Source organism: Rhyacophila brunnea, unplaced genomic scaffold, assembly GCF_057557595.1.
Source record: "Rhyacophila brunnea isolate RB1 unplaced genomic scaffold, BYU_Rbru_1.0 scaffold_17, whole genome shotgun sequence".
NCBI lineage: Eukaryota > Metazoa > Arthropoda > Insecta > Trichoptera > Rhyacophilidae > Rhyacophila > Rhyacophila brunnea.
In genome coordinates, this window is record NW_028232827.1 from 27,050,167 (window position 1) to 27,063,985 (window position 13,819).

A 13,819-nucleotide genomic window follows, 5' to 3' on the forward strand; every position below is an offset into this window, starting at 1 on the left:
ATTACTACTGAAAGTACATGACTCAAATTTTATTAATTGGACAAGATACATCGACAAGATAGACATGCCTGATAATATAGAATACACCAGAGTGATATCAATGAAAATAAACAAAATATTAAATATGTCTGAATCATAGAGTAATAATATAATGAGAAAGGCTTTTGTTCGGCAAAATGAAGCCGTGTTTCTTGCATTTAACGCACAGTAAAACATCAATTTTATTGTTATTAACTTTACTATGAAACGTTATACCATCATGTTGCTTCTCAGTGCGGCTACAAAATTTGAATAGAACATAGTTAACCACATTTTCTACGTGCTGAATGCTTTCTCACTTGCACTTATGTTTCGTTTTTGTTCAAGCTTTGGGCTGAGTTGATTAATTTCAATTACTTATGAATACTAAATACAATATTTATAGAAGAAAATATAAGTACCTATTTATTTTTCTTTTGTTTATCATTCACTTTTTTTTTATTCTTAGTATCTGTCTTTGAATCTTTCTTACTAAATAATGTATTTTTTATAAGTTTTATTGAAACAAAAATTAAATAGATCATAAATATTAAAATAGTAACTAAAATTGCTAACACATCTACCATATAATATGTATACCACGGCATGTTATACTGTGGTGATTTTAACAAATTATTGTCTTTATGTTTCAAAACATAATTAATCCAATATGATGCTGTTTCTAGAGGCGTATTTTGCCTGTCGCGCAATTGTTCAGATATTTTCACCGCGTTCAATTTGTAGCTAGCATTTCTGGTGATTTTCTGTAGGATATCCTTCAGCATGTGCTCTTCGATTTGGTAATAGTCGATACTTATTGCGGCCCCCTTGTCAACCAGGTTTGCCAGGTTGACAAATTGGTCGGCGAATATAGGTATCCCTATGACGGGTATGCCTTGATACATTGCCTCCAATAGGCTGAGTTTTCCGCCGTGATTTATGAAGGCTTTCACATTTGGGTGTCCTGAAATTTAAAAACATGGTATATTATAATATTATCATGAAACGATAGGAGCCTGTATACTTTTACCAGCTATTTCTGTGATCAGTTGGAATATATCATTACATAAATGTGCCAAAATAATCTTTAAGACTTAACTAACATTTAAATTCTAATGGATTTTAGTTATGTACCTAATATTCTATTTCAGTCGTTTTTGGGACCCAGGTTTCACCAAAAGGTAAAAAGGTACACACTGACAATGACTGCAATTAATTCTAACGTATACCTATAACAAATTAATACATTTTTTAAAAACTTTTTCACCTACTTAAGTCAAGGTTAACAATACAAATATAACCAACCAATTATGAATATTTGAAGTGTTTGTAGTTGTAAAAAACCTCTTGAATGTAGTATTATTATTGATTATTATTTAATGATCTATTATTAGGGTCTTGACGAAGTATAAACCTATTGATTGTATTATTAATGACAGTGGTTTTTACAAACACTTCAACTCTTTATTATTTGCTGGTTATATTTTTATTGTAATCCTTGAATTTAAATAGGTAGGACGTGATAAAGTTTTTACCTACTTTATTGTATTAATTTGTTATATAAGTTAGAATTAATTGTATTCATTATCAGTGTGTATTTACCTTTTGGTCAGTGCACATAGTGCCTGAAGATGCCAAAAGGCGAAACCCGGGTCGCAAAAATGACTCAAATAGAATACCTAACTGAGTTTTTAACTTATTTTCATTTTTTTACTTAGGTACTTATCTTTTTTTCTTTTTATAACTATAACAGGCCATAAAGTCCAATAATGTTGTAGTAGTAGCATTGAAACATTCACAAAAAACTCAAGCTTTAAGAAAATTACATACCATATGACGTATTGTAAACTCATCAACAGTTAAACCCATAGTCTTGGATGAGAAGCCAGTGCTTTAGCCATTGGGAGGGAGGTACTCATTTAATCATCACCGAATTAACTTTTAAAAAACTTACCTAATATAGAATACAGTGGAAGCCATTTTGATGTGTAGATATTTTTACCCTTTGGCGGATTATCATCTTCCCATTTCCAAACAATTCTTAGATTGAGTTCTTCGATGGCTGTTATGAAAGCTTTCAGTTTCTTGGGATGTATTTCTGAACTTTGCAAGTGTGAACCGCCAAGCGCGAATAGCACAGCGCCATCCGTTGCACCATCGAGAAACTTTTGTAAGTCCTTAAACAAGAAAAGCAGTAATCTACTATTACAAAATAATCATTAGTATGTAGTCACGAGATTTTATATTGATTTGAAAATTAATATATTTTTTGAGTTACGCTAAAATCTAAAAGAGAAAACTTTTTACTATATTCACGACCATATTTTTGTTCATACTATTTTTTTTTTACAAAATTATAAACCACAGTAAAAATATTAATATTTCTACTGAAAAATTTAGAGGAAAATAAAATATATTCGATTATGTAACTATGTCATTTTACCAGGTAGATGTTTGTAAATTGTTAGGTTTTTCCCAGAATTTTCTCTAAAACATTTTCCACCATTTATTGGAAATATTTATGAAATATGGGGTCTGATATTATAAGGCTATACTTTAGCTGGGGAACGGTCTAAAACGATCGTGACTACGCGACGCGAAAATTGTGCAAACGACGCGTGCAGAACAAAACATAATTTGTCATAAAAAGTCAAAATACGTCCATTTAATGTTATGTTTATTGTTCTATTAGTAATAATAATAATATGTTCATTGACATGTTTTCTTTTTCAAGTAAATGGGTAACGTTTTTAGTCATCTTTACACGATTTGAGAATTAATTCCCCCTTCGCCATCACGAAACAAAGTGACGTGTTCACAGCTCGACTTTCGCTCTCCGATTGCCAGCGAATCCGAAATTTCATCGCACCTATAGTTGAAAATTATTTGTCGTTTCACTGAAGTATGCTCTTAAGTCAAAACACATTTTAAAATCTTGTGGTAACCTAACACTTTTATCAAATATTCGCTTAAAAGAATGCCATGCTTGACTGAATAATAATATTATCAGTAGGTATTGCATTTTGGTATTTCACGACAAATTAACTGTCTAAAATAAAAATTGAGAACAGGTGTAAAACTATGTGATGTTTTTATTATGCCATATTTTAATAACCCAATATTTGTTTCAAAACCATTATAATAAAGTTTTAACAAATAATTAAATAACAAATAATAATAAATTAAAACTTTATTGTTGCAATATTCCAGGAAGAGATGAAACGAAATAAAAATTGCAACTCATTCATTCAATTAGCTGTCAAATCGTTTAAAACTCTAACTTTAGGATACTCCAATCTATATTACTAATGAGTATTTGTGATGAATCAAAAAATGGTCAATGGGATAATACTAATCCTATTTTTGTTATGTCATAGGTATTTTTAAAATCTTGCTGTGAATGCTGAGTTTTTTGTCAACCATATCAAACTGTTAGCTAGATGGCGCAGTTGCATTACTAAATTAATTGCGTTACCAATTTCCAAAATTCTCCATTTGTTTTGAAATATAATACAAAACTGGTATGGAACATCTAACTACAAAAATAACATTTTTTTCTTAGGCCATTAAGCGGGTGTTTTTAAAATTTGAACAAGAGAGTTTTTCCAATCAAACACTTGAAAGATTTGCGGAAAAAGATATACTTTCCTGTATTGAGCGAAGGTTTCAAAATAACCACTCTGTAACAATCAATGACATTATTAATGGACAACGCACTCAGTACAGTAGCTAGAAAGTAAATTCATTAATCATGTACATTCGCACATGTATAGGTAGACGTCATGCAATTTCCATTATGCGATATCACGCATCGGGAATTTATAGCAATATCACCTTTATTGTAATAATGGCGTTAGAACAGTGTTTCTAGTGTCAATGTTCATTTGAGCGAACCCGTTCGAACCAAACCATTCGGCAGACCCGACAAAGAGCATCGGGAATTTATAGCAATATCACCTTTATTGTAATGGCGTTAGAACAGATTATGCCATTCGGCAGACCCGACAAAAAAGTGAGTGTCATTTTTTTGTCTAGATGCTTCGTCCATATTAATGTCATTGGTAACAATGGAAAAGATATTTGAAATAATTGCAAGATAAAAAGAACTTTATATAATATACAACGTTTTAAAATTGTTTGTTGAATTATTATGCTCAATATGCTCAAACGTGTACTTGATTTATGAAGTAAATAAAAAACAAACAATTAATATATAATACTGAAATGTCATTTTGATTTCCATAGTAACGCACGTATATATATATTAATAATTTAGTTGCTAGGACCCACTTAGCAACCAATAATAGTCTTTTACTTTTTACCGATTTTTCTGAAATAACTTTCAAAAACAAAATTAACTAAAAATGAATTCGATTCCATTTAAAGATGGCTAAACGTATTAATAGAATACATTAGCATCGTGTTATGATATATTCTAAAAGTTTCAAATGTCTAGCTAGTCGGGAAGTTAGTTAAAATCGATTGCAAGATTTGTACTGGAAAAACAACCACCGGACAAACAAGAATACGAGCTAATAAAAACGTTGTAAAATGCTACCAGACAGACAAGATGCATTTATACTGATTGCAAAAGACTAGTTATTGAAATGTTTATAGAACATGACGAGTGTATCACTTTAAATACGGAATACAATTACATTTATTGTCCAGTTCATTTTTTATCAAAACTGGACATGGGCGACTCACTTATAAGAAAAACATATTACACTTACCTCTGGAAGTTTTTCTGCAGGTTTTATATGCGCTCCCCCGATTTCCACAATACCAGGCACCATTGGCACAACTAAGTCGCAAGAAAAGTGAGTATTAAACATCACCAATGCGATATTTTTCTCCAATTCCTTTAAGTTCGGCAAAGGCTGGGGGAGACTGCTAAAATGCTTTTGTGCCAATCTCTGTTGTATAGGCATATAGTAATAATTTCTTCCAATTTCAGCATAAATACTTGCAGCTGTATTTAAAACTCTTTGATATAAATCAGATATGAATCCTGATCTATACTGATCATGTGGTACGTAGGAATACGGCATATAACCTCCCATAGTCTCAAAAACGTGCTGATTATATGTTGAAGAAGAAATAAATACCATAGGTGCTTTGTACTTGTGTGAAAACATATACATGTGTTCTTGGTGGAAATATTCGACTATTACCAAATCAAATTGACTTCTGTCGTGGTTTATGAAGTTCTTTATGGTATTAGTGCTGAGCACCACGTCTGACCAGATGCTTGATTTTTTCCAATTCAAGTTCAGCTGTTGAAATACTGTCATATTTCTTATTGCAAATATATCTTCATCGGATACTGTAAACAAATGGTAAATTTTTAGTGCGTTTACATATAGATTAGTTCAAAAGTATCTGTAACTCCAGTATCCAATAGAGCAGTGCTTCTCAAACTTTTTCATATCGCGGCCCCGAAATAAAAAAAAAGCCATGGCTCCATCTCATGGATTTTTTTGTCTTTAGTGACTAAAGCCCGTTTCAGACGGGACACCGGTGTCGCGCTCTTATATAATAAGGAGGCTATTGTATTCGAATAAAAGAGCTTTTGTATTATGTTTATGAACGCCCCGAGCTAATGAGTCAAAGCGTGTCCGGTACACTTTTCCGTCGGCCGCTACATTTTCAAGCCACCGATGCACACGTTTTTATGATCGCAGCCAGTTTTATGTTTTTATTTATATCGCGAAATTATGCGTTGACTCATTAGCTCTGGGCATTCATAAACATAATACAAAGGCCCCTTTATTCGAATACAAAGGCCTCCTTATTATATACAAGCGCGACACCGGTGTCCCGTCTGAAACGGGGGTAACAGTATTTTATTTACCATTAATTATTATTATGGGTCATTTTTAATAAAAATTTAAAAACAGTTCAATGAGAGGGGTGTGATTGCATATTTTTACATAATACATCAAAATCCAGTACAATGTTTGAAATGCTAATTCGCAGGGTTTGCTCCAAAGTATCCGTTGAAAAACACGACCTGTATTTATTTTTTATTACCATACAAATGCTATTACGCATAGGTATATTGTCGCAAAATGAATTATGATTAACAATGCTGCTTTTGCGATTGACAGATATTCCTACTGTCGCCTTATCCAAATTTCTGCAAGACTTCTTACATTAAATTCGACTTCAAGGGAATTATCTGACCTTCTTGAGCTGCCCACGTTATATGATCATATTTTAATGATTTAGCTTTAGCAAATGGTGTTCTTATTCAATTGTACTTTGGTCTTCATTTAAATTCGGGAAATATTATCGCCCAGTGATCAGGTTTTTATGATTTTTTTTTTCAAATAATTCCTACTGAAATATTTCGCGGCTCCCTGGCAGGAGCTCCAGGGCCCCCTAGGGGGCCGCGCCCCCCAGTTTGAGAAGTACTGCAATATAGCATAAAGTATACCTACAGTATATAAAAGGGTCACCGAACGTCTTTGGATATAATTTATATCTAGATTTATATTTTACTGTTCATTAATTTAATCGTCCCAAAACAAAAATATTTAAGGTCCATATGTTATAATTATAAAATAAATGTTATAGGTACTTATAATAAAGATAGTATTGTTACTGTTGTAGCTATTTTCTTTTAGCAAATAATATCTAGGTATATCTCGAATTGAAGTAGGTATGCATATGTTAATCTGTTAGCCCAAAAAAAAATACTCTTTCTAAAACTGCAAAAATGCTTGTTAGTAAAATATATTGTGCTATGAATAACTGTATTTGAAACAATTTTTAAATTCCAAACATATGTAGTCATTTTGGATGGACACTTTATTTCCCTATATCAATGACTGTGGTTATATATAATTATTTTCGACATTTGAATTTATATTGAGTGCAACCCAATTATAAATTCCTAACAGGTTCATAGAGTAGATAATGTGAGGGATCACAAGCTATAAGTACATTAATATTCGTTGTTATTACTGAAAAAAGGTAGTATATTAAAAAAAAACTTAGTAATACCATTAATTATTAAAACCACGTCATATTCTCAATACATTACCAAAGAAATATATTATCAGCAAGTTGTGTTAACATAGATTAATATCATTATCTAATACGTTAATAATAAAAATAACAACCTGAAAAAGGAGTATACATAAAGCATTTAAAAACCAAACAAAAATTAAATATAAATCGATCGAATGTCAAGAAAATAATATTGATTAAATGGCAACATTTTCTCCGTAGCCTTGGTGTTAAATGACATACTATTTCTGCATTTATTGTTTCATGTTATTTCGGTCGACTTTCGATGATAAGCGATTTTCACTATCATCGTACTGATTCCGCAAAATTACAAGAAAACTTATTTTCCTTCGATAGAACCAGCTAATATATACCATAACACAGTAGCGAGGGGTGGAGGTAGGCTGTTAAGATATGCCGTAAATAGTGCACAATAAACTTTGTTAGTCGTACGTGTTTGTTTTTATTGAACTAAGCCTACAATTTACGGATAGTAATAATAGCTTTATAAAATCAATTAAGCACTGCCTAAGCCAAACCAAAAGAGTTTTGGTATACTTTCGGTGATACGATAAAATGGAACTCACTTTTTCATTCATACTTATTTGTTTTCGTTGGATTAAGAATATATATTACACATATTGTTGGTTCATTTATTTAAAATTCATTAAGCCCTGCCTAAACCAAACTACAATAGATAAAAATATTATTCTATTTATAAAATATTAAAAGTTATGTATAATTTAATTGCATAATTTTAGATATTTAATAGATAGACGAGTATTTTTTTGACTATTATCTATTATCGCTTGGTTTTCGCAGGGTTTACTTAAATTTTAAAAACTAACCAACACCATCTGTAAATTTAATGAAAACAAATACGTATGACCATGGCCCCCACATTCAGAAGCGGGCCCCCAGGCCAGGGTCTATCTATCGCTAAGAGTAATGGCAGGTTATCTACAGTAATGTTCACCAAGTGGTTTCCATAGAACCCCAAGGTTTTCAGTGTATCTTTAACGATTTTTAAATAAATCCAGTTGATATATTGAGATGTTGGCACTCAGCATAATATTATGAAGCACTGATCGCGACCTCCTTTTGCGGTAATCAAATAACATGCAACCCTTCGCCATATAGGATAAAAAGTCAGGAAACCCACTTTAATTAATTATAAAATAAAATTCTACATGTGAATTATCATTTATTCATTAATTATTTCAATCATCATATCACATAAAATTATATCACACAGCCACATATTTAAAAATTTTAATTACCTTATCAAGGAAAATAGCGCCGCAGGCGACTTTTTTACTACTAGAGAAAATTTATGGTGTGTGTTTTTTTTCACTTAACTGGTCAATCTGCCACGCCGGGCCCCCTTTAAGCCCGGGCCCTCAGGCTAGAGCCCTGTCATCCCCCCCTTTGTGGGGGCCATGCGTATGACTGACAAAGTTTAGCGTGCACTATGTATGACAGATCTTAACAGCCTACCTCCACCCTTCGCCACTACATGACATGACGATCACACCAATTGAAGGAAGACCATAGTAGCTCTTTTCTCGGTTTCAAACTACATAAAATGGGGAAACTCCCAAAGAAAGTGTTTGACTTCCTACTATTTTTTGAATTAATAGAAACTAATGGTATTTACATATACGTATCTATAAATTATTCTGTTGAATTTTCCTGTTGATTGATTGCCTATTGAAATCTAAAAAAGAGATTTTCAACAATTGCTCAACTGTTATATTTTAAGAGTGCTAAAATAACTATCTTGCCCATCATATATTTATGTGTAATTATATACACTATACATATTAGGTTTATTGATAATAATACCTACATATTTGACGAGTAGGGACATTAATAAATTTTTCGTAGATTAATTAAAATGAATAGCTTCACCGAACCACAACAGTCCTGCACCCCACACGGTCTTAATCAGGTGCGTCACAAAACTCCACCTTTGGATGTGAATCATCAGTATTTTTAATGATTTGGGATGTCTCAGGAGCAGTAACCGAAGAGACTGAGGTCACCATACATTCAAGTGTGCTTTGACTGAATTTACATGACGATAAGTTGAGAGCATTCATGGGAAAATGGATCACATAGAAATAAAATTAAAACATAGTAGGTAGTATAGTACATAGTAGTAGGGAAAATCTAGCAACAAAAAAACTGACGAAAAATTAATGTACTTATAATTAAAATACGCCCACGGTGGCCGCGCGGCATAAGCGTTGGACTATAAAGCCGTGAGTCCCAGGTTCGAATCCTGGGTCTGGCAAGTACATATATTGTTTTTCAATTTGTGTGTGTCAGGGTATGGACCTAATAGGTTGAGCAAGTGGCTGACATCCATTTCTCGTAAAAAACAAAATCTGTCAATACAAACCTCCACCCTGTGGAGGCCCATATGATCCTATCAGGATCGGACATGGTCGGGATAATTAAAATAACCATCTACTGACTAATTGCAGCAAATTTTCTACTAGGTATTGTCATTTTAATGCATGTAATAAATGCTGTCGTTTTTGTATCTCTCAACCTTGAATTTTATGCTCAAACTGCCTTGAGTGTCGGTTTTTTTAATCAAGGCTACTACTTTGACATTGAATTCCTTTCATAATTTGCTTGGATGCATTATTTTATGAATACAATCAAAATTTTCATTTTTTTTTTAAATATTATAATACCTCTTCACAGCAATTAATTTGTTCATTAATTCATATTAAATTATTATCACAAATATTTTTCACATTAATATGTATTAAAATTACAAAGCGAGATACAAGCGACATCTTTTGCAAGTCTTGCGAACTAGTTGTATAAATACTTTCGTCCAGAAATAACTCAGAAATGTATAATATATTATAATATCATTATCTCGCCGTAATACGGGTAAATTGGAGGATTCAGATATTAATCTAGTCTATAATATTTTTAATAAAAATCAGGTTTTTATGTTACACTTTCTAATTTATCTTGTTCCACAAGCATTTTCGTATATTTTCTGTATCCTATTATTGCAATGACAATATTATAATTAAATTCAATTTGAGGGCTGTTCAATATTCCAAGCATGGTATCTCTTTACAACGTTTGTCGTTAATGATTCTATCAATCTGAAACCTCACTAATACACTTTTCACGGGCAGTTGATTTACTTTACGAGATAACGAATATAAACAATGCATACAGTGCACGTTGTCATTTTGCGTATGTAGTAAATGGTGGGTATAACGGGTGGGGGGGGCGAAGGTAGCGTTCGGTAAATGTAGAAATAGTGTATACCTACATTGATTTTATATTAATAGTTTATGCCTTTAGCTAAATTTACACAGATCAGATGCATACACATTTGCTAATCATTTAGAGAGCCATTCATTGGTTGGCGTTTTGCTATTAAATGGTATGCAACCAATTAATAAGTTTCGCCTAATTAGCATGGAGTGGTTTCGAACCAATGAAATTTGATATCGGGTTTGCCCAAATTTGATGTAGGCAATGTACGATTTTCTTTTCTCCATGAGCACATCGAAAAAATCAAACCTCATTGATAGTATACCTATTATTCATTCTATATTATATTCCAAATTATATGCCATGGCTCGATTTATATATAACGAATAGAATTCACTGACTAGAATGCACGTTCAGGTCTTCAACTAGTTGAATCTGCGTATAGTTTGGTGGTGGATTTTTCTCTAAATTTGTTGTGATGATGGTGACATTGTGCCCCTTTCTCGCCAAGTGCGTCATTACGGAGTGCATGAAGATGGAGTGAGACTTTGCGAAGAAGGGTGCTACTACCAATATATTTGCTGGCTGACATTCTTTTACCACCAAAGTAAAAATGCATAGTATTATGAATATTCTGGTTATCTGAAAAAAAGATAAAATAATCATGGTAAACCTAATTAATACAAATACTTTTCTATAAGAAAAACCGAATATGATACTTAAGTGTAAATCCGATAAATATATTATTGTAACACATTTATGTACTTGCTTAGATACTTATTTAATATATAAATTTATAATAAGTACAATAAAAAAAAATGATAAAAATTCGCTTTATAATAACGTTAGAAGTATTTATAATATGTGTGTTCCTGCGTTATTAATTTACTATTAAAGTAAAAGTATTTAAAATAATATATAATTCTACTTCTATTTACGATATGTATTATGTATACATATTATGTATTGCTTACATAATAATTATTATAAATTGCAGACTGAAAATACTTGATAACATGTCTGTATAATAAATTGATAGCAGTGTAAAATAATTATTTCAAAAATGTAGATGCATAGGTTTTTTATGACTCAATATATTATTATATAGGTATAAAACTCAGCAATTACTCTTTCCAAGAATAAGAATATATTATTATATTGATATTAGGAACTTTTGACGATTTTTGAAAACCAATTATTGTTATAATAATTAAGTGTGGGAAATGTTTTTCTGTGTTTATTAATGAGATTTTATTTATTTATTTATTTAAGAAAACAAAACATTGAGGGTATCACAAATCTAAATTCAAGACGTTCACAACATAAGATTTATATTATAACAAATATTACATTCACAAGAGAGAAGAAGAAAATATATAAAAAAAACATACAATTTTATACAGAAAAATTTAATTTCGAAAACAAAATACATAGCAAAATGTCTATGTCTTTGGGGAGCGCATTGGCTAGTACTGCACTCAAAATAGATCATTGCTGCGACTAGGTAGATTATTGTCAAGCGCATGTAAATTAAAAATTCTTTAGGACTCCAGGATTGGAAACCATCCCTCGCGATAACAGGCAAAAATGTTTCAAGAGCAGAAGTGACCTATGAGATTCAATAGAATGAAAAGTAAGCATGCCTTGTAGAAAGGCAGATGGAAAATAATCATAATTACCTATATGTCTTAATATAAAGACATTGAAGAAATTTCTTTTGAACGAGCTCTAAAATAAGGTTGTAAGAAACCTCATAAGGACACCAGTGATTTACCCATATTATATATTTTATGCCACAATATCTCATTATATAAATATGATATAGTTAAGATTGTTTATCGAGCGTAGAATATTAAATTAAATTTAACACATAATATAAGATATTGACATTTAATATTATTTTTCAATGAATAAATAAAATTGATAATAACAATAACAGTGCACTATTTTGTATTTGTACTATTTGAGATAATACTATGTAGATAATTTTATAACCACAATTATTTAATGTATTAGATACTCAGTTATATTATTTTTATCATCTGTGTTAGTAGAAGTGACACAGTATTATATTTATGTTATCACACACATATAAAGTGATTCGACTAAAAAATTGGCTCACATATAGATTCTTTGTGAATGTAATAAATTATAAAATATTTAATAAGAATCATAACATAATATATACAACATAAATAAGTAGGTACTACAATCTTATATTATGAATGTTAATGATTGGCTGCCAAAATGTAAGGAAAGGTTGCAATCAAAATCGCAATTTAGAATAATCAGTGATTTTATTTATGACCATGTATTGCAAATCAATCAATCAATGCGGGATTTAAAATACCATTTTACATACTCAACTGTTATCTGTATTATCATGGACACTTACCATTTTAACTTTTGATTAAATTATTCACTAAAAGATAAAGGTAACTTCACTGTATTATGCTTAATATAATATATTATATTTTATTAATAAATGAATGAACACATCAAATTTATAAATAACTCAGTATAACGACCTCTCTACAGCATTCGCTACTGTCTACTAGTTAGTGTTACCAACTTCTTACTGGTTGTCAGTAGAAATATTCCAAATAAACTTACTATTTAGCAGTTTTTAAAATTGTTTAAAAAGTATACTGAAACGTGGTAGGTATTTAAAATGGTATTTAATCATGTAGCTTTGTAAGACAATTTTCGGAATAGAATGAATCTTGGAGACGAAAGGTTTTTATTTTTATTTTTAATAATTCCTAATTAAGAAACAAGGCAAAACACTAAAAATATGCGAAAAATTCTATCGGATTTTTTACAACTTTTTAAAATACTTATTGATCACCTACTGAAATGCGAGAATATTGATTTAAAGAACATAATATTTTGTAAGGGACAGTACTTAATATTAATAGCCTAATTTATCTAAGTTTTAATGCGCACTTTTTTTTTTTTTTTTGTTGAAGTATTATAATCTATATCAGTGGCGAAGAGTGAAGTTAGGCTGTTAAGATTCGACACAAATAGTGCACACGAAACTTTGTCAGTCAAACGTTTTTGTTTTCATTGACAATGTGTAGATAGTGTTTGTTAGTTTTTTTTTTAATTTAATTAAACCCTGTCTAATCCAAGCCAAAGTAGATAACAGTAAAAAAATATTCGTTTATCTATAAAATATCTAAAATTATGCCATTAAATCATACATCATTTTAGATATTTCATAGTAAAGTTAGAAGAATATTTTTATCTATCAAAGTTTGGTTAAGGCAGGACTTAATGAATTAAGAAAACACCATCTTTAATAATATGTACTTATTCTTAATTCAACGAAAATAAATAAGTATGACTGAAAAAGTGTGCATTATTGTCGTCGGATCGCTCATAGCATACCAAAATTGTTATGGTTTGGTTTAGGAAGGATTTAATTAATTTTGAAAAACTAACCAATAGGTACTATCTGCAAATTGTAGTCTTAGCTCAGTGACAAGAAATACGTATGATTGAAACTGTTTATGTAATATCTTAACAGCCT

General features: G+C 30.8%; 2 protein-coding genes across 2 annotated transcripts in view; one reads left to right on the forward strand and one right to left on the reverse strand.

Moving 5' to 3' along the window:
- Positions 1-13,819, forward strand: part of LOC147073889 (uncharacterized) — a 670,186-nt gene that overhangs the window by 265,339 nt on the left and 391,028 nt on the right. The gene's annotated exons all lie outside the window — the stretch shown is intronic.
- On the reverse strand, positions 441-12,817 carry LOC147073894 (UDP-glycosyltransferase UGT5-like). Its single transcript, XM_085944638.1, has 5 exons — positions 12,680-12,817; positions 10,686-10,926; positions 4,752-5,344; positions 1,973-2,195; positions 441-982 (listed from the first exon to the last, which is right to left on the reverse strand). The coding sequence occupies exons 1-5, from the start codon at positions 12,680-12,682 to the stop codon at positions 441-443; spliced, it is 1,602 nt and encodes a 533-aa protein (XP_085800764.1). The 5' UTR covers positions 12,683-12,817.